Below are 27,549 nucleotides of genomic sequence, written 5' to 3'. Positions count from 1 at the left end.
TATGCAAAACAACCCACCCATCAGTTCATCATCATCAGATACGAAACCATACATATTAGTTATGACAAGGTTCTATTTTAACTTTTAACCAGATTGCTATAGCTGCCTATATACGGACGGCATATACGACTAATAGTTAACTTTGGATAAATTGTGTAATGTGCTTATCTGCCTACTGTGCCTACCAATAAATAATAACTTTACAACTCCACTTCAAAAACACGAAATCTCAAAACAAACACACGACTGCCGAGTAAAACTGGTTTTGGTATAAAAACAAAGCTAGTCATGGCAACACTGATTCTTTGCAAGTTTTTTTTTTTTACTTCAAATCTGACATTTGTTTTGGACTTTTGGTGAGGTTATCGCGATGGAGTCGTATTTTTGATAAATTTAAACAGGACTAAAAATAGTGTTTTAATAATGTGATTAGTCAAATTGAAACCTTCAAACTATTCTTCTCAAATACAACTTGCTTTTCCATCAATATCAATAATTAAATCGGCCGTCTCCACATGAAATATGTAATGTTTCTTTGTCATGAGTACTTTACGAGAATAGTTTTCCTGGCGCTTATCGATCGGTTATGAAAGAGAATAGACCGTAAATACAGTTTTGTTTATTCTTTCGTGTTGTTATAAATAAAACGTGAATATTTCGAATTGTTTGCATCTTCAAAGAGTGTAACTAATTGGTTCTAGAAGTCGAAATGGCTATGTTGTAAATAATGTGTTTACGTCCACTGATCTATTCATACATTGCATTTACTTCAAAATACCTACCTGTAAAGTTCTAAGCAAGTCTAAGTGGCGATTATGAGATAAAACTAGTGCTTAAAACATCGATTTGTGGCTACGCCCATGTATTGTTGTTCTTTTCTGTGAGTACACCTGCATAATATTATGTTTAGTTAGTACTATTCCTTTTTATAATAATTATGCACTTATCCATTCATTCTCAAAATAGGTTCACAAACACTGTGTATTTCGATTCCACACGAAAACTTATTGATATTTTGCTAGCTAGCATATTGTTGATATTGGAATACCTATTATTGCTAGCATTGTTCTACCTACAAGTTACCTACATTAGTAAACACTTCTCGCCATTGTACTGCCTAAGCACTACCTCAAGTTACATTCTAAGTGCAATTGCAAATAAATGACCTAGAACTGGCTATAACTATAAGGATTTTGTAATATTTGTAACATGTTTTCATAATTATTATGGCATTTAAAGAACATTTAAGGAACCTAACTTCCTGTGTAAATTTCCTAAAATTTTCTTTATAATAAGAATACCTATTTAATTTTCAGTGAAAAAAAAACTTTAAAAGAGAAAATTAACATGGGACATTGCTGGGTCATCAGCAACTGAGTTAATTTGACAAGCTAATCCCTTCATCACAGTGAAAAACCATAGTGACCCATAAGGAAAAGAATGTGGGCAATCTGCTGAATCACTAATGCAAACACGGCTGTCCTATTGGCCACTATGCATTAAATCAATATCAATATATGTGTACCTATATTACTAAGTATGCATAACTACTAAGATAATGTTAGTTAGATTATTTATTTATATGGGCGGGATATGTAGTAATGAATCTCAGTAATTATCTTGTAATTATTAGGTGCGCAAGATTCTTTCCAGTATTGATTTTCTAAAAGCATTATTAGTGTTATCTTGAGTTTGTTTTATTAGTGTGTGTGACATGAAGTAAGTTTGCTGCAATGATACATCAAATAAAATACAATACCTACTATAATTTAAAATTACAATCATAGTTACAATTCCATAAATAGGTCATTTCAAAACTAAAAGTCAATAGGATTTTAATAGCAGGCAGTTAAATTGATTCTAAAATCTTATAATTACATTGCTGTTTGATTTATAATCACTAAAACTAAAATTATTTACCACAGAAACTTTTGGTTCATTTATTTGCAATTAGTAAAACTTGGTATTTATTTGTAACATACTTCATAATTTACCTATACCTACAGTACCTATAATAACCCAACTTCACCACCACAAGAGTTAACATTGGTACTCGGAACAGTGGAACATCAGCATTGCAAAATAAGGTTCACTTTCAGTTGTCAAATGAAGCCCCTTTCATTGAGCCTATTCATTTACGACATTTTGCCACTTTGAATGTGTTTTATGACGCCATGAATTCTCATTCCCGCTGAGAGTCGGCGACCGCCGCGACTCACAAATTTGCAAATGCAACACTCATCTGGCGAGCAAATGCACTAATATACACGAGTGCATTGAGTCTGCATTTAGTAAGACATGCTTCTAAATAAAGTATCGTTACCATTGGCCACTTATTTTTTAAATATTCGTTTCCGAACCAGTATTTTTTAAATAAAGTCTCTGTTTGTATATTGAGTGTTTTTGTTGTGACGGCAGCTCGCGGCTCGGCGTCGGCATGGCCAGCATGAGCTCCACGCTCGTCGAGACTGTCTCCATCAACTACGAGGACTTTAACGAGAGCTTCCTCACGTGCGGCACGTGTCTATGTTAGTACACACCCCTTTGTTCCATTAGCTCCTGGTACTTTGCACGAGCGTGACACATCTCTACCTATACCTACCTACTGTCTCCTTTTAGTTGATCCATTAATTTCATACTGCTTCACTTACTATACATAATATTGTAAACATTTACCCAACAGTAACTTCTTTACTCCAAAACAAACTTGTCTCGATTATCGAACTTACAATGTTAAATTTAACGTCTCCAGCCGGCTCCCAATTTAGCCCCTTTAAGGTTATAAATAAAGCTGTGTGGTGCTATTCGCAGGCACGTACGACGGCGGCGAGCACACTCCTAAGCTGCTGCCGTGCTCGCACACGGTGTGCCTGCACTGCCTCACGCGCATCGCCGCCTCGCAGACGCGCGACGCCGGCCACTTCCGCTGCCCCATCTGCCGCGAGCTGATCACCGTCCCGCGCGGGGGCGTGGCCGCGCTGCCGCCCTCCTTCCTCGTCAACCAGCTGCTGGACCTCATGGCGCGGCAGCGGCGCGAGGTCATCCCGCAGTGCAGCTCGCACCCCGGCCGCGAGCTGCTCTTCTGTGAGACTTGTGATTGTGTGTTCTGCCGCCACTGCGCCGACGGGCCGCACAGTGACACGCCGTGCGATCATACAGTAGTCCCATTCTCGATAGCGTTAAAAAGAATGTCGGAGATTTTGTTGTATCGGGCGAATGAGTGCCTGAGCAAGCTGGGGTCAGCGCGGGAGGCGGTGGCGACGGAGCTGCGGCGGCTGGAGGCGGCGGCGACAGCGGCGGAGGACGCCATCGACCGGCACGTGGCGGAACTACGCGCCGCGCTGGACCGCCGCCACGCCGACCTGCGCGCCGCCGCCGCCGCCGCCGCCACGCACAAGCGGAAGCTTCTGGAAGAACAGCTGAAGCTCATCGATGCCGAGAAGACTAAGGTCAGTGCTGGTTGATTTTGTTTATCGTAGCTAATTGGTCTTCACTGCATTTATTACTGGGGTGAAGATTTGAGGAAGTCCATGACAGGGTAAGATCAAAGGGAGACCTTTGGGGAGCAGTACGACACCTCGGTATGGAAAAAAGATAGAGTGAGGTACAGTTGAATTCATGACCTATTAGTTGAGTGCAGCAAAAAACGAGTGTCATTAAACGAGTTTAAAAATTATAAAAAGTAAAGAAGGGCCAAAAAAAAAACTCCATGTTCTTTGTTTCTTAGAAACTCCACAGTTATATCAATTATCAAGCATATCTAAATAAGTAGATGCTATAATAAGTAATACTTGTATAAACATACATCCTACTTAATGCGCTTTATGGAATTAATGCATCACGATTTGCACTGCTGAACATTCCGCTTACATATATAATTATATATATTACATAATTCCGTTTGTTATGTTTACAAAGTAATAAATGTGTTGGGCGGCACTTTAACCCCGGCACTACATTAGCGCGCCATTATCAGTCGCTAATGCGTATGTTCCTCATATGCATACACGCTGATATGTAAATGCAATTACTGACAACTAATTGACCGTGATATACATCCTATAAGTGTAGAAAATAAATAACTGTGACGAGTTGATGACAAATGATAACCTTCCGTAAGCAGCTAAAATATTTGCAAATGCTGTTTCCTGTATCTATGGAATTTTAATACAATGGAATTCCTCCTAAGTATAAGAATATCATTAGGTATTGCAAATGGTGGTAGCATCACATACGCCGTAGAATTGGGCACCGGCTTCTTTCTGATTCTTAATTTTCCATTCAGGTATACGTTATGTTCCCACATACAGTGAAACTATAAAGTCCTGAAATTAATGTTAGAGGAACTAAAATTTTCAGGAGCCTGGCACCATTAGAAAAGAAACATAAAAGTCATAACAATTGTTTATGTCAATAGGTGGTTTGCTGTTTTTTTTGAATTTTCTTATTTATTATAAGGATAATATAGATAAAAGCAACAATTTACGCTTGGTTGCAATTAGGAAGATGTAGAAAAATATTCGTAGTCAAGCTAGTGAAGTTATTTATCGAGTTTTAATACAATGTTTAGCGGAACATCAAGCTGGACACATTTTGTCGAATTTGGAAGATGTTTACGCTCGTACAGCGTCTATGACGGGTATGTAGCATTGTACAAATTGTAATAACTCATTTTTTTATTAGTACCAACGCTTCATTTATCGATAAACCTAGGTTTAGAGCCCAAGTCGAACATTGTTTACATACCACTGATTTTAGGTTTCATCTGGTTTCAGTTGAGTCAAACCTTAACATTTTGATACTTGAAGATATATGTTTGTTTACTTACTAAATTCATATTGTGTGAATTTGGGGGGCATTGTGTAACTCAAAAAGATTTTTTTATTTTATTTTATAGTTATATCGGACCAGCGTGCCAAAGAGGGCAAAATATGGAATATTTCTAACTCCTGGATGAAACAGAACTGGCCGTCAAAAAAGAGAAATTGATGTCTTTACTATGTGTGCCCTTCGTCAACAGATCCAGTTTTTTTATACAGTTGTAATAACGTTATCTAAATAAATATTTATTGGTTTCACTATTAGCCTTCATATTAACACCTTCTAGCTTGTATAAGAGCTTTTTTGTGGATGGTAAGTTGTTTTTAGAATACATAAATAGGTAGGAAGTTAACAGCCAAAATTTCAAGTATCAAAGTCAGTTATGTTTCGCTATATAGGGTTGCTACATGAAAGATAGCAGTGCCCTCATTTAATTTCAGGACTTTATAGTTTCACTGTACGATTGTCTAGTACTGGGCATATTATTCTTTATGTTTTTTTATAATTTTACAAACTCTTCTTCTACTCTCCGCACTACGAAAACTTCGAACAACCAATAAATAACCACCTCTACTCCCCCTCCACAGGTAGAAGCGGAATGCTCGGGCCTGCAACAACAAGTCGAGGTCCGCGAAGTATCCAGCCGGGCGGCGGCACTCGGGGCCCGTCTCAGTGACGCAGCGGCGTTAGCTGAGCCAAGAGAAAACGCCTTTCTAGCCGTGGACTTTGCCCATAATGACGCACAGCAGAGGTTCCTGGAAGCGCTTTGTGAACTGGGCAGAGTGCGGACTAGCACTACGTTCCCTGGACTGTGTTCTTTGCAGTTAGGTGAGTGATGAACCACCTCATGTAGAACTTACGTGCTCCAGCCCACGCCTTTTGTGGGTCCAGAGCGCTTGTGTATAAATTTGGCGGTCCTCTGGTCTGTTGGGGTAACGACCTTAGATATGCCTTAGCTTCAAAATGTTGTAAGGCCTCCAGCCTGCTGGTCTTTACGGCCGAAACTAGAGTGTTGTGTCTATGAGTGGCGGATTATTGGCTGATAATGAAGCACCGGCTGAATAGAGAGGATTCCTAGTGGCCGTATGTGAATTTGGCAGGGTGCAGACAATCGTGGAATTCCGTCTTCTAATACAAATAACACCCATATGCAACATGTGTGTTGTTTGTGTTTGTAATTACACAGATTTTTGCTTGTAAACATACTCACAATCTTTGAATACTTCTCGGAATATGTCAAGATAACCCAAACAATTTGGATAAAGCCACGCAATCCATACATATGTATCTCGCATACCTAAACATCCATCCATATACACACAGACTCTTTCAAGACTAGACAATTTTCTAATATCACACAACACACACATTAAACAACAATATAAAGATCCAAACGCTAGGGCCCATCCCAATTATCTGTTTAAAAAACAAATATTTCCCTGACCAAGTTCGAACTCGGAAGCTTAGCGCCAAGTATCAACTTATAACCACATCCTCTCCCCACCCACAGAATCCCCGTGCGTGTGCGGCCTAGAAGTGTGCATCTGGCTGCACACGGTGGACTACCACGGCTCGGCGCGGCGCACCGGCGGCGACCCGGTGTCGGCCGCGGCCACATTGGACGACGCGCCGCTGCCGTGCGCCGTCAGCGACCAGGACTCGGGCGCCTACAGGTACAGTGTAGACCAGGCTACATGGCCACCGCGGCGGCACCGGCGGCGACCTGGTCACCGACACAGACAGACCACTGTGAAGAAGATACTTTTAAGTTCCTCTGGGTACACTTATAATTCATAAAAGTTAGAACTACCACACACATAATTCATTTATTCATAAAAACATATAAGTCACAAACATGCATTATATCCACTACAAGTTTCGTCAAAAAAAAAATTAATAATAATTATAATATACCTACAAATATACTTACTACTTACTTATAATAACTAACTAATCAAAAATACCCCTCCGAGCCACACCCGACCCAAAGGTACCCATGACACTGGCAGCGTTACCACGCTGCACAGCCAGGGATAGCCTCTGCATCAGGTGTGCCCCGGAAGAAGATCCCAGACCACGACTCCTCAAGCGTCTGGTGATTTCCCTTAAGAAGGCCCTGCCCTCTTCTCCCCACACCCCCATCGTCTCCACAGCCAAGGGCACAAACAGATACCGCTGCATTAGCTGGCTATATTTAAGTTTTTTAAGCCGAGCCGCGGCTTCAGCAGCGGCACCCGCATTGGCCGCTGTAGACTGCACGTGAGACGGCGCGAGGGTGCAGACGCACGTCGCGTCCCAGAGTAAACTGCGGCCCTTCTCCCACGGCACCATGGTGAGTCCATCCGGACGCTTGCCATCAGCCCGGGACAACCCTGGTGGCTCCAGGACCGCCGGGACATCCGCAGAAACAAGAGCTCTCCGGACGATGTCATTGATAGCATGGTGCCGTGAGAACCTGCCCGCACTACGCACACAGTGTAACCCGTGACGTCCCGATTGATCCACCCGCGCGCCGCAGACACAAACATGGGGTTCCACCACAGTGCAGCCGAGACGCAGAGCCACCGCCACCCGCAAGGAATCGTTGTCTAACAACGTTCCCAACTGCGGCGATGGCAAAGCATGCAGCCACAACCCTGACTCTGGCTGAGAGACCGCCCGCAAACGCGCCAACTCAGCCCCGGCATTGCGCAGCATCAGCATGTTCAACTGCAAGCGACACTGCTCCTCGTCCCAATCACGCTGACGCTCAGGCTGCACCGGCACAGCACTCTCAGGACACACAGACTGCCATAACTCCAGGGCCTCTGCCGCGTGGGGAATACTGAACTCATCACCATTAACATGTAAAATGCGAGTGAAGTGCAAGCCGCAGCACCCCACACGACGACGCCAGAAAAGCCGGCAGTTGAGTGTCCTCCAAGCGCCTTAAACCCAGCCCACCATACCTCACAGGAAGCGCCGCTTGAGACCACTGCTCATTGGACATGCTGATGTTGACAATAGCCTCCAGGAGGTCCTTCAACACCTCATCGTACTGCTTGGACTCCTCTCTATGCAGCCAAACTGGGGCTGTACGCAGCGAATATGTCAGCCTCGGTATGGACAAACAGCCCCGCAAGATGGAAAGCGCCACGTGTGCTGAAAGCTGGCAGAGGTGCGACTTGGTTTCAGCCAACGTACGCATCTTGGACAAAACCAGAGCTGGCACTCCTTCGGGAAAAATTGGCGCACCCAAAAGCATGAATGTTGTCCTGTCCAAAACCTTAGCACCTGGCACCAACACGTCCAGCCGTTCCTGGGTAGCCGGCGACAACTGACCAGCACACGCAAACACCTCTGACTTCCGTGGATTAATTCGCAAGCCCAATGCAGCCAAGCCCTGAACCAGAGATTCAATGTCGCTCAAAACCTCATCTGCGTCACCCCCCACGGTGCCATCGTCTAAGTACCATAGGTTCAACGGCGACCGGAGGGAAGACACCACGTCATGTATGGCCAGGCTAAAAATTAGGGGGCCTAAAGGGTCACCCTGCTGCGCCCCTACTTGAGACTCGACAGGGATAGTTCCAAAGAATAAGTTTGAGGGCCTTGCGTAACATTGGTGGAGAAACGGGAAGAGAGACGGAACGCGCTCTAAAACCCTTTTTAAAAATACGTCCCGCTCCACCGTGTTAAACGCATTTTCTAAATCAACCTTGAAAATGATGCTATCCGATCCATCCCTTAAATAGGCAAAAGACCGAGCGGCGTGAATGGCCGCCTCGCACCCTAAAGGCACACCAAACCCCAACTGCAAAGGCTGCAGGTATTCAGACATTTCTTCTCTGACAGCGCTACAGCCGAGCTTGGCCACGAGACGGCGAAACACACTACCTACGGCGATGGGTCGGATACCACCATCCTTTTTATTTAAGGCGCATAGCGAGGCTCCATATAAAAAAGGGCATACCTCTCTATTAACCATTCCCTTCAGCATAAAATTCGCCAATGAGCATAACGAGCGTAAAAGAGTCGCACCAGCATCACCAGCCGCAGGTGAAGTCAATTCCTTGAGATGACCGGGGCGAATACCGTCCAAGCCGCCTGCCGAACCACTATTGAACGATTCAATCGCCTGCGCAACGTCCTTCACCTCCACAGTCAGAAATACACTAGAAAGGTTCGGTTCAGGTGGAAACTGTAAGTCCCTACTCGGTATCGGGTGCTTAAGCCGAAGTGCCTCTACCGTAGCATCGCTATCATCCGCCAAAGAAGAGTCAGACAGTAAAATACGTACCGCACCACTAACATCACCATCGAAAACTTTGGTCTCAACTAGCTTATACAGAGCCCTTCCGCTCGCCGATACACACCGCGACGTGACGTCAGTGGGCAAAGGCACACCCAAGCCACCAGCCGTGAGGTTTTCTTTTACCTTGGACGTCAGAGACCTGCCCCTGTCTGCGGAAGAGGGGACTCTCAGGCATGTGTAAGCAAATGACTGCAATTCAAACCAATCCTGGGTGGTGTTTGACTGAATACACTTCTCAATAGCCTGAGACAATTTTTCTGCAGCCAAACATCTCGCGCCTTTCGGGATATGTTTAAGGATACGGACCCTTTTTTTCCACATAGGCAAATCCTCAAACAAGGAACGCGAATTACTGGCATCATCACCCTGAACATCCACTGAAGGCTGGGAAGCAACATCCCTATGCACTCGGCTTATATGAACATTCAACCCTCTGGGAATCACAAACTGTCTTGAGGAGCCGGGGCAGTGGGGACAAACCGCCCTAGAAACATTCATAATATTCGATAAATAACAAAAAAGGTATATTTATACTATTTGTTTTTAACAAAAATGTCACATTAATTAATTGTCAAACTTGACCGAACACAAACATAAAAAAAAATTAATAATAATAATAATAATATATACTTAACTTATATGAATTTCCGTACCTTATGCTCAAACCAAAAAAGTCTGAATACAGATTACTAATATAATTATTATTCATTCATCATTATAAAAAGTCAAAATATATTAAAGTCTTTAAGTAAATACATAAAAATTCATTAAATTAAACAATAAAATTCTAAAATAATATTTAAATGTCAATTCACAATGGAAAACAAAAGCATAGCCATTTAAGCAAGAGGCGATACAATATAGATTAATTAATAAAACCAAAAATCAGAGTCTAACTAAGATCAAAGCATTGTCCATGAAGCAAACAAGCATTGACCGCATAAGAAAGCATTGTCTATGCATAGCAACGGAAAGCACTGGTAACCCACCGGCACTGGGTGAATTCGCCGCGAGACATCTCTGGGTATCACATCACACGGACCGAGGCACCAACAGAATGTATATTTGACTGCGTGGAATGGAGCGTCATCCGTCACAGACGTCAAATTTGACAAGTGACAAGTGACACTGACAGTGCGCGAAGAGATTTGATTGGCCGCTTGGTTTGACAGCGTCACTCAACAAGGCCGTCGGTGAGATGCAAATATCGCTGTCCCTTTCTGGTTCTTGACCGTTACTGTCTTAGCTCACTCTCACAGTGTTCAATAAATGACCTGTTTACTCACTAAAACGTACTGCTTCTTCCCATCTTCCAATTGATTGGCAACAAATATACATGTCACTGTATTTTTAATTGCTTTCCCGTAACATCACAGCGGTAATTACTTGTATATCAGTAATAAATCTCGGACGAACAAACAAGGTAATGTTTTCAATAACACGGCACGTAGTTCCTCTTGTTTGTTGGCACGTGACAAATCTAAAATGATTAGACATGTGCTGCCATCTGTGGTAAGAAATGATACTTATTCAATTTAAAGTTTACTTCGTTGTCCGAGACCTATTTGTCTTACTTGTTAATGCTTTCATTGAGGAAACCGTACAAATACAAAATCAATTAAATCACCTAAATCTCCATTCCAGAATCACGATGCGTCCCTGGAGCGCGGGCTCGATCAGCGTGAAAGTGCTCATATTCTCGCGCGCCGTTCGAGACTCGCCTCTACGTGCGGAAGTGGCGCCCTCTGCCGCCGCGCTGCTGGTGTGGGGCTCGCGGGGCTCCGGCAAGGAGCAGCTCAACCAGCCCGTCGCGACCGCCAGGTCAGTGCGAGCTCTGCCCGGTGTCTGCTAGCCTGGTACATGTAGCCAGGTGGCGCCCTCTGCCGCCGCGCTGCTGGTGTGGGGCTCGCGGGGCTCCGGCAAGGAGCAGCTCAACCAGCCCGTCGCCACGGCCAGGTCAGTGCGAGCTCTGCCCGGTGTCTGCTAGCCTGGTACATGTAGCCAGGTGGCGCCCTCTGCCGCCGCGCTGCTGGTGTGGGGCTCGCGGGGCTCCGGCAAGGAGCAGCTCAACCAGCCCGTCGCCACCGCCAGGTCAGTGCGAGCTCTGCCCGGTGTTGTAAGCCTATTTTCCACTGTGTAGTGGGTAGTGAAATTACAATGAGGTGGAAAATAAAAATATCAGAATGTGGTACAGTTATTAATATTTATTTATCAAAACCCTGCCTCACACAATATTTTATAACTCAAATAGGTCTAAAATGAGACCAGGGATTAAGTCCTTATAATTGTCTGGTTGAAGTATACAAGGTATGGCAAGGAAATTACATTAAAGTGAGGAAACCAAAGGTTCTACCCCTGTGTTTCACGCCACAGGGATAGAAAGATGGTATTAACCCCCAGAGAAACTTCTATATTACTTCAATGGGATAGCAGTTTAACGTTAAGGCCCCGTAACCGAAGGACGTTGATAGCCTAGCGCCTACAAAAGGTTCAAAGTGCAATTTAGATACTACTGCCCGTTCTAACGGGGCTCCCTACGAAGTAAAAAAAATAAAATAAAGGTTTTAACCCGCTAGAGTCCACCCGGGTTCTGCCTTTGCAATCCTACATTCAGCAGCGGCGTTAGAAGGCTGATGCCGCTGAAGATTAATAGAAATCCTAAGGAAATTCCTCAGTATCCGCTCAACGAACATACAACGGCCAACCTGGACTGTCGGACGGGGCCAGGACAGGAGCTCCGGACGGCTCGTGGCTCGCTGACGGCTCTGGTCACCAACGACACCTTCTGGAATCGCGAGAAACAGCCTTGGGTCAAGGATGGGTCGGTAAGGACAGCGAAGGCCTAGCTAACATGTCTCAAGTGACGTGTCTTGAATGGCCCCTGGGTATTTCTAACCTAAAACCTACGGTCAATCACTAATCAAACGATTATGGGAAGGTTAGATCTCGTCTCAAAGGCGGTAGCTTTGCTGTTTAAACGTGACACTTGCAAAATAACCTAATCGACACGTGGAAGGTCATGGCGCTTACCTTGGGGTTGGGTCAGGTGACACGCGTCTGGCAATCGCACGCTCCACCGGGCAGGATTGAAATTGCTGTAAAAGAAATACGCGGGGTTAGACGTTGCTACGTGTAGAAATAAAGACAAGGCAGATGGCTTTCGAAATCCAAAGTCATCGGAAATCGAATAACAACGAAATGCTAGTTTACTCACTCGGCAATTCAGGTTAGGTACACATGGTGTGATGCTGCGTGGGTGTCTGTGGCACGTATCTGGTAACTGCAAAGAAACAACTTAGTCAGAATCTATCTCGTAGACCAATCAGATAACCTGAACCCACGATCGAAATACTCACCAGGAAATATGAAGCAAGGAACTTGGTACCAATACGGCCTGCGCCACGCGGGCGGGAAGAAAAATCTAACCACACATTTACTCGAGAGTCGAGACGTTCTGACAGAGAATGGTTTGCCTCCTTGCCAGTTCCGAAAAAAAAGCCGTCACCGGGGATGTCAGCTCATCGTCACAAAACTACTCTGTGGCCAGTCAGCACGATCATTGTTCTGAGCGTCATGTCGCCACTGACCACTGTCCGATGACGATCTAGCACGAGTTTCTCAAAGGACCACAGACAACAACTGAAAATCTATCCTGTGTGTCGAATTTGACAGCTGATACTTGACAAGACTAACAAAGTAAACAAACAGAATGTAAACAATAAACGAAATGTTAAGTTACAAAAATAATGGTGTTACAGTACCCCCGTCCCCACCAGAATTTTTCGAGGGTACGAGAAAAATTCAAAGATGGCCCTCCATCTTTAAATCCTAAACACCTAAAACAATCGGAATATGTGGGTCACTCATTTAAGAGAAACCTAAATCAAAGATAATAGCTGGAAAACCCAGTGAACATCAATAAGGTTAAGATCACTCACCGACTCAGTAGAGTCCCTAAGCAATGAGATAAACCCTGAAATAAATTAAATGGAAAATCCCACAAAAAAAAACTCCACGACGCAAAGTGAACGAGTCCTTAGCATTGTTGGCCTACTCAATAGAGTAAGTCAACACACACAAAGGTGGCCTACGAAACTATTCACTGACTTTGCAACACAACGACGCATAGTAAATGAGCCCTTGGCATTGCTGGCTTACTCAATAGAGTAAGTCAACACACACAAAGGTGGCCTACGGAACATCAATTCTACAGAGAATATCCCTGGCGTGACACTCTGTCTGGTTCCCATTGCTATCTTCAAGAATGTAGACAAATCCAGACACTTGTTGAACTACTGTATACCTCTCGTAATTCGGAGTCAAACTAGCAGTCAAGTACGACTTTGAATCCATGCTTCGACGAACCCTACTGAGTTGGCAATCCTGTGAGCGACGACCACGAACTACCAAACTGGCAGTAGCGTTATCAGCCGGTACACACTTCGAAGCAATCAACTCGTTGCATGAGTTCAAATGTCTAACCTCACTTGCATACGGTTCCCTGCTTTTAGAGACTCCTCTTTTATTGAGTAGGTTCAGAACATCAGGTGCGATATTAAAAGCACGCCAGAAATCTATACCTAACAGCAATTCTGAAGAAATATCAGGAACGACATAAAATTTCACGAAAGCCGTAACATCCTCTACAGTCACCGGTAAAATCTTAAAACCAGAAACCGGAGAATGTGATCCATTAGCCGTGATAATGGATTTCTCCTCAGCTGGATACAACGTACCACAACTGGAGAGGGATTGGGCCGCCTTTCCGCCAATGACCGAAACTGTAGAACCCGAATCCAACAACCCTCTGCAACGATGGTGGTAAATCGCGACATCTAAATAAGGTCGCAAGCCACTGTCCGCGTCTCCATCACCTGCCTCCTCACAGCGGCGGCGACGGCGGCGGCGGCGACGACGGCGACTACTACTGCCGGAGGATTTGGTTCCAGGCTGTTCGTTGTTCACGCTTACCCCAGCAACGGTTGGTCCAGCAGGATCTGGCTTTTGTTGTGGTTTCGGTGGCTCAGCGACTGACGGACCACACCGTGGACACGTGTGCAAGGTGGCACCCTTTAAACCACAAGAGTAACACAATTGGGTGGGTGGTGCACTACATTGCCAAAGGCCATGTCCAAGAACCCTGCAACGAACGCAAAATAAGTCCACCTCGGTGTCTACGGCGTTAACCGAAAGTCGGTTCCTAGCCTGATAGGCTAAGTCCGGCGCTACCGAATTCGCAGAAACTCGGGGCGGCTCCGCAAAAGAGTCTGCTCGGTATTTGGCGTACTCCAGCTGCCTACAGCGTTCCTTCAGCTCGTTCCAGTTCCCGACGTTTGTAAGAGCAAACTGACTCGTGTAAAACGGTCTAAGGTTACCTTGTACTATCTCCAGCTGCTCTGACTCCGGTAACGGCACGCTGAGCCTAGAAAAATAATTCCGCATTGTGCTTAAGTACTTTATGATGGATTCATCAGCACCTTGTGTCCGCGACCGCACCTCCTGTAATAAACGCCGATTATAATCGAATGGCAGGAACTCCTCATACAAACGAGCCTTAACCTCTTTCCAACTCGAGACCTCCTCCTTGACACCCCGAAACCAAAACAAGGCGTCACCGCTAAAAATTTCTGCGACGGAATTAAATAACGTCTCCTCAGAGATACCTCGAGAATTGCAAAGCTCCTCCAGTCGCTGCACGAATGCTTGCACACTATCACTGCCGTTAAAGACGAGGTTCAGTTTTTGGATCTGTGTGTGGTCCACCTTAGGACATGGCTCTATACACCCTACGACAGGGATATCCTGTTTCTTTTCCTGCTCCTGATAAGCTTTAGAAATGTACCTCAGTTCGCTGTCCCTAGATTCGAGTTGTAAGAGCAAGTCCCCGAGCATACAAGTCTCCTCCTTACTGACGGCATTTATACGACCTAAGCGGTGATATAAATGGTTAGCCAATGATTCGCAACGCTTGATGTGTTTTAACTGCAAATTTGGTTTTGAAAGTGAGCTCTGCAAGTCTTTAATTTTGTTTTTAACTTTTTCTAACTCTGAGGTAACATCTCCCTCAAAGTAAATAACCTCGTCCGAAGGCACCCGCGTAGCTAATTCTGTTAATTGTAATCTTAATTGGTCCGCAGTGGCCTCAGGTTTGACACCTCGGACTGTGGCCTCGTATGTCAATTCATCTTTTAATAAAAGGTTGAAACATATCGGACGTTCCCCCATGATGTTACAAAAATATGGATCTAATCCCTAAGGTAGCACACGTTCAAATCAATTTGTGACCCCAGGCCGTATCAACGTTCAATGTAAAGGTCGAACAATAAACACCAATATAAAAATAAATGCTTTCCCATTAAAGTGTGTTTCAGTAAGTCTAAGTAAGTAAGTAAACTTAACGTAAGTAAACTTAAGTAAAGTTAAGTTATAACTGACAGTTAAATGGTTATGTAAAACACGCAACGTTCAATGTAAAAGCAGAACAATAAACAACAATATCTTCAAAATAAATGCTTCCTCCTTAAAGTATGTTTCAGTAAGTCCAGGTACAATATTAAACTTAAGTAAAGTTAAGTTATAACTGACAGTTAAATGATGTGTAAAACAATATATTAACTCATAAAAGGTTGACCTTGTAAAAAAATTTGGTTATTTTTACAAAAAATTGATAAAACAAAACTGTAATTATTAAAAGTTGAGTGTTTAAGTTAAACAGACAATAACAATGTCTCAGCAAAATTGTTTAAAAACAATCACCAACTGTTCAATATTTAATTGTTCAATAATTAACTAAATAAAATTCCAGCAGAAGGTTTTCCTTTGAATAACGTTTGGAATAAGAGGTTATACAAATTTAACGCAATCTCAACAAAAAAAAATAAGGCATGTTCAGTCAATAAAATAAAATGTCTGAAATAAGAGGTTAAAATTTTTAACACAATATTCACACAAAAAAAATACAGCCTTATTAAGTTAATAAATTAAAAAAAAAAAACCTTCTGCAGTGATTCTCTGTCAGCACGTCACGATGACACACGCAAAACACACACAAGAAATTATAAGACTAATTAATTTCTAATTACCCCCCCCGGGTGGACTCAGGCCTGTCTAAGCGATAGATTAGACTATAAGCTAACGGATTAAACTCTGCTCGGGCGCCAAATGTAAGCCTATTTTCCACTGTGTAGTGGGTAGTGAAATTACAATGAGGTGGAAAATAAAAATATCAGAATGTGGTACAGTTATTAATATTTATTTATCAAAACCCTGCCTCACACAATATTTTATAACTCAAATAGGTCTAAAATGAGACCAGGGATTAAGTCCTTATAATTGTCTGGTTGAAGTATACAAGGTATGGCAAGGAAATTACATTAAAGTGAGGAAACCAAAGGTTCTACCCCTGTGTTTCACGCCACAGGGATAGAAAGATGGTATTAACCCCCAGAGAAACTTCTATATTACTTCAATGGGATAGCAGTTTAACGTTAAGGCCCCGTAACCGAAGGACGTTGATAGCCTAGCGCCTACAAAAGGTTCAAAGTGCAATTTAGATACTACTGCCCGTTCTAACGGGGCTCCCTACGAAGTAAAAAAAATAAAATAAAGGTTTTAACCCGCTAGAGTCCACCCGGGTTCTGCCTTTGCAATCCTACATTCAGCAGCGGCGTTAGAAGGCTGATGCCGCTGAAGATTAATAGAAATCCTAAGGAAATTCCTCAGTATCCGCTCAACGAACATACAACGGCCAACCTGGACTGTCGGACGGGGCCAGGACAGGAGCTCCGGACGGCTCGTGGCTCGCTGACGGCTCTGGTCACCAACGACACCTTCTGGAATCGCGAGAAACAGCCTTGGGTCAAGGATGGGTCGGTAAGGACAGCGAAGGCCTAGCTAACATGTCTCAAGTGACGTGTCTTGAATGGCCCCTGGGTATTTCTAACCTAAAACCTACGGTCAATCACTAATCAAACGATTATGGGAAGGTTAGATCTCGTCTCAAAGGCGGTAGCTTTGCTGTTTAAACGTGACACTTGCAAAATAACCTAATCGACACGTGGAAGGTCATGGCGCTTACCTTGGGGTTGGGTCAGGTGACACGCGTCTGGCAATCGCACGCTCCACCGGGCAGGATTGAAATTGCTGTAAAAGAAATACGCGGGGTTAGACGTTGCTACGTGTAGAAATAAAGACAAGGCAGATGGCTTTCGAAATCCAAAGTCATCGGAAATCGAATAACAACGAAATGCTAGTTTACTCACTCGGCAATTCAGGTTAGGTACACATGGTGTGATGCTGCGTGGGTGTCTGTGGCACGTATCTGGTAACTGCAAAGAAACAACTTAGTCAGAATCTATCTCGTAGACCAATCAGATAACCTGAACCCACGATCGAAATACTCACCAGGAAATATGAAGCAAGGAACTTGGTACCAATACGGCCTGCGCCACGCGGGCGGGAAGAAAAATCTAACCACACATTTACTCGAGAGTCGAGACGTTCTGACAGAGAATGGTTTGCCTCCTTGCCAGTTCCGAAAAAAAAGCCGTCACCGGGGATGTCAGCTCATCGTCACAAAACTACTCTGTGGCCAGTCAGCACGATCATTGTTCTGAGCGTCATGTCGCCACTGACCACTGTCCGATGACGATCTAGCACGAGTTTCTCAAAGGACCACAGACAACAACTGAAAATCTATCCTGTGTGTCGAATTTGACAGCTGATACTTGACAAGACTAACAAAGTAAACAAACAGAATGTAAACCATAGAGAAAAAATAAACAATTGTGGAAAGAGTGCCATCTAGAGGAGTTTTTTGTCATACTCTATACGTCATACGGAGCCTACAACGCCATCTCTTTATATTGCTCAACCTCATTGTACATACATACAGGGTGCCCTGTTGGGACACCCTGTATATATAGATATTGTTATCACAAGTTAATAGCCGGATCTCCACCAAACGATCCAATGCGATCCGATCGCCCGATCCAAGAAGTTTAGTATGTAAGATTCCTTGGATCGCGCGATCGGATCGCGTTGGATCGTCTGGTGGGGATCCGGCTATTAACTTCAATCTATAAAGATATAAGACATATTTGCGTTAACGTAGTTACACCACACAACAGTTATTACATTTATCAGCTAAATTTAAGTTCAATCTATTTATGTACCTACCTACATGCAACAATAAATAAAAACAAATTATTATATAATTCTTTATTACCTCGCATATAACAATGTTGTTCAGTTTTGTTCATGTCACTTGTAAAATAATATGCGAGTGGGTGTGTGTATTCCTTTCACCATGAAAACCAATTCATGTTTTGCTATTTTATGTTTCCCAAGAGAAGCAAATCTTGTCACTTGTGGTGATAAAGTCATTTCGTCCAATAGTGCATCATTTATCCTCGCGAGGCAAATCTTTGACGACATTTATCAGTTTGGTACACATAGTATTTTAATCTTCAGCGGATATGAAGATGTCGATCACTCTTTGCCAGTGCCGCAATTTCAGCTCGGTTCCCGTGGAACCACATGGAACCTGGATCCATATGGAATCTGTCAGGTCACAAGAATTTCATAAAAACACTTTTTGCGGATAAAGATGGTTTTTCTTGACACACCATGTTTATTTTTATTTGTAGGTATATAAAATTTATAAATAACGATATACCGAGAGTATAGGCTTTTATTACAAAAATGTTATTTGCGAGACATTGTAAGACAACTGAACTGACACTGACACGCAATTTCTTCATAAAAGCCATAGATCATGACAATGTTAACATTCAAATACTACTTATCTATGTGTCTTGTTATTGTTCTATGGACTGTTGATAACGCCATCTTACATCTTTTTTGGTAGTAAGAGTAATATAAAGAGATGGCACTACCTTCTACTAAAAGTTCAACCATTAAGGCACTGACCCCCCCCTGATGTAAACAATAAACGAAATGTTAAGTTACAAAAATAATGGTGTTACAGTGTCTGCTAGCCTGGTACATGTAGCCAGGTGGCGCCCTCTGCCGCTGCACTACTATGTATCCTAATATTCTAATTGAATGTTTAGTTCCTTTTTCTGCTAAAGTGAAACTAAGAATCTCTTTTTATCCTGTTTGCAGATGTCAGAAGCGCGGCGAGATCTACGTGCTGGACGCGGGCAACTCGCGCGTCACAGTACTGGACGACGAGACGCTCGCCTTCAAGGCACATATCATTAATGAAGGTATGACTCCAACAGATAAAGAAATAAGATGAATATGGTGGCTGTTGTAGGCCTAAGTGGGAGTATGGAAGAGATTATACATACTGACAGCAGAAATCCTACCGTCACCTGAAACATATTATTATTCGCATTGGTGACTCACAGAGTGCCTAGTGATGACGTCATAAACCCAAGATTTTGTAGTGTAACTTAGTTTCGGCAAAGGCGAATATGCCAATTTATAGATACAAATATATTTATTTATTTATTTATTTTATTTAAAAAAGACATGCCTTAACGAATAGAATATGACATCCCTTAACAGTAGTTACACCAATGCGACATTCTTGACTTATGCTATAAATACAATTTTTACATTACATTTCATTATACAAATATAAAAATAACAAATTAGATTTTCTACATAAATATAACCACAACACAATAACATTGCTTAAAATAATAAATTATAACATTAATATTTACACAGTATAATACTACTTTGGATTTTCATAGCATAGGAACACGGTGATTGCTCTCTCGAGTTGGTTCATTGTACAAACCAGGATGTCGACCTCATCAGCCAGTATATTTAACAGGCGAATGCCTCTAGTAAGGGGTGCGCTGTTGACCAGAGCCGTGCGATCCATATATGCCAATATATAAATTATTTTTTCATTCAGTTGAGGCTTCATGTTTCAATTGTATAAAAACAGTGATTTTTTTTTAAATTAATAATTCCCTCTGTTGGAATTCCAGGTCTGGCGGGCAGAAGTTGCACCGGCATCGCGGTGACGGCGGAGGGAGTCATGGTCATCAACTGGAGGACCCGCACGCTCACAGAGGTTAGTACATCATAAAAAAGATAGCTAACAAAAACTTCTGAGCGTTATTTGAGATACATAAATGGCAATATTTATCTTGAATACTACACTTCCGAATACTTGTCGGTCAGTTAGTAACTTAGTATATCAGTCGAAACTTTAATTGTAATCTTTTAAATTGTAGGTTAAAGTAACAATTTGCTTATAGACTTTCATTTATTTTATTTTTTTTCTAATTCAATCACAACATAAACTACATTTCAAAGTCAATCCCATACTAAAAAATATTCAATATACCTATCGCTTACAACCTCCACAAACTTCTCTTACAAAACCCCACCCTACCTCTATCTATCTACCCACAGATAAGCACGGACGGCTCTACAATCCGCTCCATCACGTCCCCACGCCTGGTAGAACCTGTCGCGGTCGCCTGCGACGTGACGTCACGACGCGTCGCCGTCGCCGACAACGGGGCGAGAGCTGTGTTCGTGTTCGACGAGCACGGGGATATCGAGCTTGAGGTGTGTGGATAAGGTTTATATTGCCACATGGAAGTTGCATGGGGGCCGTGTAAGAACTACCACGTGTATATCGATTTGAGGTAGGAGAAACGGGGGAAATAAAATTAATATGGATTTGGATTGCTTGCTTGCCTTTGAGAGCTCATGGACAAGGTCCGAGATAGGACAAGCTACAATCATCATTATAATTTTAGGGATTAAAATGGAAATTCCTATGTGTAAGAACCTAAGTAGAAAGAATGCCTATTATAGCTTATCTGTAAATAGTATAAAACATTCAAAAATACTGTTTTCTCTTAGTAATAAATAGGTAGGTATATTAAGATTCAAATTCAAATGGTTTAATCGACGTAAAATTTTACAATTATTTGTCGATAGTCATCTACCACCATTTCACAAAGGCCCCGTCATTGAGAAGGAAAGAAATGGCGAAAGAAACTCCTCGAGCATCTTTTCAACTTTTTCCTTATATATCTATTACAATTTTTACTTATATCTAGTACCTACAATTTTACTTAAGTACCTATATCCATTTCATTTTTTCAATAGCCTTAGCTGAGGTGGACATGACCACGCGTTTTTGTCGTTTAAATAATCATTTATACTATAGTAAGCTTTACTACATAATGTAGCTTTAACATAATTCTTAAATTTTTGCTCAGTAAGGTTTATTGCTTCATTTGATAATTTATTATAAAAACGTATACAGTTCCCCATGAATGATGTGTTTGTTTTCGAAAGTCTGAGTGTGGGGAAAAGCAACTTATTTTTGTTTCTGGTCTCAATACCGTGAGTGGCTCCTACTTTACTAAATGAATTTAAGTTTTTACGAACATACATAATATTTTCATAGATATATTGGCATGGAACAGTTAGTATACCTATTTCCTTGAACGTATCTCTTAATGAAATTCTAGACCCTAATACATATATGGCTCGAATTGCTCGTTTTTGCAGAACAAAGATTTGATTAATGTCAGCCGCTCGTCCCCACAATAGAATTCCGTAAGACATAACACTATGAAAATAACTAAAATACACAAGCCTGGCTGTATCTACATCTGTTAACTGTCTAATGGTTCTAACCACATAAGCTGCAGAACTCAATCTACCGGCTATCCTCTCAATATGGGGTCCCCATTGCAACTTTGAGTCAATTGTAATACCCAGGAATACCGTTTCATTTACTAACTCTAGCTTATCGTTATTCAATGTCAAATATGTCTCTACTTGTCTTACATTAGGCAAAGTGAATTTAATACATTTTGTTTTCTTGGAGTTAAGAGCTAAATTATTTACAGTGAACCAATTAGCAACTATGGAAAGAGTACTGTTTGCATTGTCAAAATTGATTTCTTGTCGCTTCAACTTAAATATAAGTGAAGTATCATCAGCAAGCAAAGAGTACTATCTCACATAATTTATCTACCAAAAACGGTAAATCGTTAACATATACAAGAAACAAGAATGGTCCTAAAATCGATCCTTGGGGAACACCCATACTGACAGGACAGCCAGCCGAACGCACTCCATTTATGTCAACTAGTTGAGTTCTGTTGGTCAAGTATGATTCCAATAATGTAAGAGCTTTGCCAGTTAGCCCATAATATTTAAGTTTCATAAGTAGAGTGGCATGATCCACACAATCAAATGCTTTCGATAGATCGCAAAATACACCCACAGCATCAAGACGCTCTTCCCAAGCACTAAATATGTGTTTGACCAACGCGACACCAGCGTCAGTTGTAGATCGACCTTTGGTGAAACCGAACTGTTGGTTATGGAGAAGGCCGTGAATACTAAAGTGCGAAAGCATTTGATGCAGCATAATTTTTTCAAATATTTTACTCAGTACTGGCAAAACTGATACAGGCCTAAAATTATTGGGATCATTTTTCTCACCAGATTTAAAAAGCGGTATTAGTTTGCTAAGTTTCATCAAATCGGGGAATACACCGACCTCAATGCATCTGTTAAAAAGATTAGCCAAGTGGGGTGCTAGGACATCAATAACATGACTAATAACTTTAACGGACATGCCCCATAAATCTTCTGTCATTTTTAAATTTAATTCTTTATAAGTGCTAATTATAGTCTGTGTATTTATACCATGAAATTGAAAGTCGAGATCGCAAGGCGGTGCATTCCCTCTTAGCAAACGTTCAGCTTCAGCGCAAGATGAATCAAGGTTCTCAGTTTTAGCTATCGGTATACTACGGAAAAAATCTTCAAAGACGGAAGCCACTTCTTCACTAGATGAAACAATTTTATCATTAATTTTAAGTTCAAAATTTAAATCACGTGGTTTATTCTTCCCGGTTTCAGTATTAATGATATTCCATACGGTTTTAATCTTGTTATTAGAGTTTTTAATCTTTCTATTTATATAATCTGATTTAGCTTGGTGGCAAACGGCTTTGAATATCTTTGTATATTTCTTTACATAATCTCTAAAGTTATCGTCATGAGTAAATGTACGCTGTTCATAGAGATCATATAATTTACGTCTGCTCTTATAAATTCCCGATGTTGCCCAGTCATTAAGACTTAGTTTACAATTAACATCTACTTCTTTCTTAGTGAACACGTTTTCAAATTCTCGAGACAAACCTTGAAATATTTCCTTAAAGGCATCATTGGGATTTCTTTCAGAGCTTCTACAGTAGTCAAGTTTACTGTTCAATCGAGATTTAAACTTATGTATCAATTCTGTATGATGTTACTGGTCTGAACTTGAAAGTGGCTGACTTACGTTCAAAAGTACAAGGAAACGTAATAATTTGCCCACTGTGGTCGGATGGTAAGCAATTGATTACAGAATTATTAGTAAAATCACAATTACAGTAAATATTATCAATACAAGTCGCTGAGGTGGGAGTAATTCTGGTTGGTTCCAGGAAAACATTACTTAAATTAAATGACTTAAACAAGTTAACTATAGAACATTTCATAGAAGTCTCAACTAATAAATCAATATTAAAATCTCCCACCACGACCACTTGTTTTGAGCTCCTAGATAAGATGGTAAAACTATCCTCCATCACTTTCTCAAATACTTTATAGTCAGTAGATGGGGGCCTGTACACGCTTACAATTATATACTTGTCCATCTCAACACAGGCTAGTTCAGCTATTCTTTCGACTGATAATTTTACAATATCTTTCCTTTCCTTACATTTTAAATTGTTCTTTACAAATATTAATGATCCTCCTTTGTCTAACGATTTCCTATTAAATGAGCTAATAACATTGTAATTTTTTACATTAAAATTCATGTCATCATTTTTTAGGTGATGTTCAGTAATACAAATTATGTCTACGTCGTATTGTTCTAAAAATAACTCTAACATTAGAAGTTTGCGAGAAAGCCCCTGAATGTTCTGGTGTACAACTCTCAGTTGCTCATCTCTTGTCGTACCTGGCAGTTTAAATTTACATTAGTATTACTACTAACTATCGTATCAGTTGGTCCTACTTCTGTTATACAACTTATAACAGGGTCATAAATATTGTAAGCTAACAACTTAGCTAGGTATCTGTCGCTTATATTTTTTATTCAATTAGTAAGTTAATAATTCTAAACTGGAGCAGTCAGTACACTGCAAGGTTATAATCTTTAATCGTTCATTAAACTTTAATATTTACGATGGGTACAATACAACGCAAACACAAGTAAACAAATTTGTTCCACCTGTGTGTCTTATCTCTAGTAATTCTTGGTAATTAATTATAATTAATTGTGTTAATAATATATTATGTTGGTATAGCCGTGACTTTCATTATTGTTGTCATTGTTAATGTTAAGACCATGATATTCAGATAATATCGCATTTTGTTTACAAACTTGAACTTGTGATTGTATTCAAATTGATTTAATAAAAATATATATAAAACTGTTAAATTATATCATGTGATTTTTTCATATCATTAAATTAGCAAATGGATATTGATAGTCCAAGATCGTAATGAGTGTGGCATAGACTGAAGGGGGCCTTTGATTTTGAAAATGGCGAAGAAGAAGAAGAATTTAGAAATTACATATTGTTTCGGGGAAGCAGTGGACCAGAGCGACACAGGACCGGAATAATTGGCGTACAAAAAAGGAGCCCCATACTCAACAGTGGGCGATTGAAGGCTGATGATGATGATGATATTGTTTCAGGTGGGCAACGGAGACCTCGGTCTGGTGGGCGGAGTGGCGCTCACTGAAGACATGCTCGTGGTGGCCGACACCAGCGTCAAGATATACGACCTGCAAGGAAACCTGAAGGCCACCATGGCTCCAGTACCCAAAGGTATTTTGTGCAAATATACTTGTCTAAAGTATGGCCGTTGATAGAATGCGTTTTTGACATTCGAAATTCCATAGATATTTGATGACTGCAAAGGAACGAACGTCAAACACGCATTATCTCAACGGCCGAAGTATACAAAATATAAGAGTAGTTACAGAAACATTAACTAGATGGCGTTGACTACCTTATTGTATGGAAGTGCTTGTAATCGTATAGGATCCTACATCGCGGTATTAAAGTTTTTTACATCGGTCAGTACATATAGAAATTTGAATCCGTCGTTAGTGTACTTGCTTCGGCAGTACATATACTAAAATTGGAACGATACAGAGAAGATTAGCATGGCCCCTGCGCAAGGATGACACGCAAAATCGTGAAGCGTTCCACATTTTTTGAAAATTTCAACCTTACTCACAAAAGTGTGTGAGTATGTACGTTGTACCTGTGTATGTGTATGTTTGTTACCTCTTCACGTCAAAACGGCTGATCCGATTTTAATGACATTTGGTATGGAGGTAGCGGACACCCTGGATCAACACATAGGCTATTGTTTTTATCCCGGAATTCCCACGGGAAAACCTTTTTAAGGCGAAGCGATGCTCGCGGGAACAGCTAGTAATGACTAAATCTACGTTTTTTAGGTCGTGGAGGTTACGGCGGAGTGGCCCTCGAGAAGTCAGAAAACGGCACCCACATAGTCTGCGCGCGCTCTGTCCGTGGGAGACCCTCTCTCGTCGTACTAGAAGCGGGTGGGTCCGGGCGGGTCCTGGCGGCTTGTGAGCTCGCTGACAAGAAGCCCCGTCGAGTGGCGGGACTGACGCTGCTGCCAGGGAAGAGGGCGTTGCTGGCTGATCTGGCCGGCGACTGTCTGCGGTTGCACACTTATTGGTGAATGGTACGTTTAGTTCATTTATTTTTTATTTACTTTATGTCTCATGCGGTCAGGTGAAAGTATGATGAACCGACAGCATGACATTACGGACTGGCTAGAGTAGTAAAATGACTATTGTAGGTTATAAAGGTATTTTTTTTTCGAGAGCTTAAACCAAAAACGCACTTTCGTATTTATACGATCTGAAATATTATGAGCTATAGTAGAGCCGCTTATAGTTTAGTCATAATATTCCCTCAAACGATCTATAAGTACAAAATTAAGTACTTACTTGTAAGTAAGTTTAATTATGCTTTTGTATTGTTGCAGATGAGACTGATGTAGGTAAGGAAGTAAGGAAGCTGCCATACGGCGAACGGTAATCGAATTTCATGCTAGTCTATCGAGTAGATGCGAACTGATGGCCATATCTGGGACTGTTGGAGGTACAGGCACCAAAGTCATTAGACCCCACACGACGGCCCTAACGCCTATAATGGGACAGACCAATGAGATGGCACTTACTGCAAAAAAAAAGTTATCTTAAACAGAGATTTAGGCATTGGTAATGTTTGACGGTCAATTTGTAATACCGTTGCATATGTGTCTTACTAATTTAATAAGAGGGAAAGATCTGATATTTTTGAAACTGTAAATGTAGGTCTCTGTGTTTAAGCTTCAACTGATATTCCGTCAAATATTGACGCTGAGTTTGAACTAAAAATCTCTCTTGTAAAATTATTGATGCATAAATAGGTCTGTGATTGTCCAGACCAGGCCTCTTAGATAGCTGCCAGTCCCCATCACCATTGGTCCAGTTTTGCTGCTTATGTTATGTACTGTATCTACGTATGTAACATAATGAGCACTGTCGGATATTATTCCTGAGAACGATGTGGGGTCGCAATTTATTATCATTCTTTAATATTCTTAGTACTTACAGTATTTATTTTGTATTAAGTTGATTGTACTACTGTTTTTATAATTATATCGGCACGTAATCGTTATAAGAAACACTTAAAGTTTGGTGTTCTTTTTATTATTTAATTAGCGACTGATTTTTCATGTAGGCATAGTTCACGTGTGTAAAACATGAAATTATTTACTTCTTTTGTAATATTGGAGTTCGCGAATGCGTTAAAAATAAATTATTGAAAAAAACTTTTAATGTGAAGCTGTTCACTAGTCATGTTAAAACGGCATTTAAGATCATTGAATTTAAAATGTATATTCAATTAAGCTGTAAGAAATTTGAATCTCAAAATCGACTTCTATATTTCATGTAAAAATATCAACAGTCATATATTTTTGTAATAGACAAAAACTCATAAACCGCCTAAACGCCTTCATTAATGGTTAATAACATAATAAATTAATAACACAAGCACATTATCACGAACAAATCATAATATTTACATTAAATTAAAATCTAGCGTGTTTCTTAAAATATCTTGTAAACCTTGAACATTAATTGCTCAATTTAAAACGATAACACCCATATCACGTAATAAGGAAGTCTCCATATTGCTAGATTTAGATGATAAATTATCTTTATCTAGAGAAATCACTGCATTTGTGACAAATCAAATTGATACCTAAATGTACGTGGATAAGACTTTTGGCAAGCTTGGATATAAAATGCACTTAAGTTAAAATAACTGGATAAAGGTAGAAGCAATATCTTAATATTATAATGGGAACACTATGGACAT

The 27,549-nt window shown here is 41.2% G+C and overlaps 1 protein-coding gene, 2 long non-coding RNA genes and 1 other non-coding gene across 4 annotated transcripts; 3 read left to right on the top strand and 1 right to left on the bottom strand.

Annotated features, from left to right (window-relative positions):
* The first annotated feature begins 357 nt into the window (after window positions 1–357).
* Window positions 358–27,388, top strand: LOC105381667 (tripartite motif-containing protein 2). Its single transcript, XM_048622822.1, has 12 exons — window positions 358–880; window positions 2,419–2,528; window positions 2,812–3,449; window positions 5,409–5,649; window positions 6,332–6,494; window positions 10,760–10,936; window positions 19,241–19,344; window positions 20,083–20,168; window positions 20,513–20,671; window positions 24,834–24,966; window positions 25,608–25,861; window positions 26,168–27,388. Exons 1-11 carry the CDS (start codon window positions 861–863, stop codon window positions 25,856–25,858), a joined length of 2,082 nt encoding a protein of 693 aa, XP_048478779.1. The 5' UTR covers window positions 358–860; the 3' UTR covers window positions 25,859–25,861; window positions 26,168–27,388.
* On the top strand, window positions 14,468–17,582 carry LOC125488912. The gene is made up of 2 exons (XR_007266587.1): window positions 14,468–15,495; window positions 15,661–17,582. It is a non-coding gene; the product is annotated as an uncharacterized LOC125488912 (long non-coding RNA).
* On the bottom strand, window positions 16,347–17,873 carry LOC125488911. The gene is made up of 2 exons (XR_007266586.1): window positions 17,519–17,873; window positions 16,347–17,442 (listed from the first exon to the last, which is right to left on the bottom strand). It is a non-coding gene; the product is annotated as an uncharacterized LOC125488911 (long non-coding RNA).
* On the top strand, window positions 25,253–25,359 carry LOC119693092. The gene has a single exon (XR_005254468.2). It is a non-coding gene; the product is annotated as a U6 spliceosomal RNA (small nuclear RNA).
* Window positions 27,389–27,549: the final 161 nt, after the last annotated feature.

The sequence above is a fragment of the Plutella xylostella genome, chromosome 8, assembly GCF_932276165.1.
Source record: "Plutella xylostella chromosome 8, ilPluXylo3.1, whole genome shotgun sequence".
Classification (NCBI taxonomy): Eukaryota; Metazoa; Arthropoda; class Insecta; order Lepidoptera; family Plutellidae; genus Plutella; species Plutella xylostella.
The sequence above is the reverse complement of the archived record's forward strand: the minus strand, read 5'-3'. Positions and strand labels throughout refer to the sequence as shown.

Excerpts from the sequence above, each read along its gene's own strand:
- LOC105381667 (XM_048622822.1), top strand. The coding sequence starts at position 861 with ATGTATTGTTGTTCTTTTCT. Across the intron at positions 6,495-10,759 it reads CAGGACTCGGGCGCCTACAG|AATCACGATGCGTCCCTGGA; the intron begins GTACAGTGTAGA and ends TCTCCATTCCAG. Across the intron at positions 10,937-19,240 it reads CAGCCCGTCGCGACCGCCAG|ATGTCAGAAGCGCGGCGAGA; the intron begins GTCAGTGCGAGC and ends TCCTGTTTGCAG.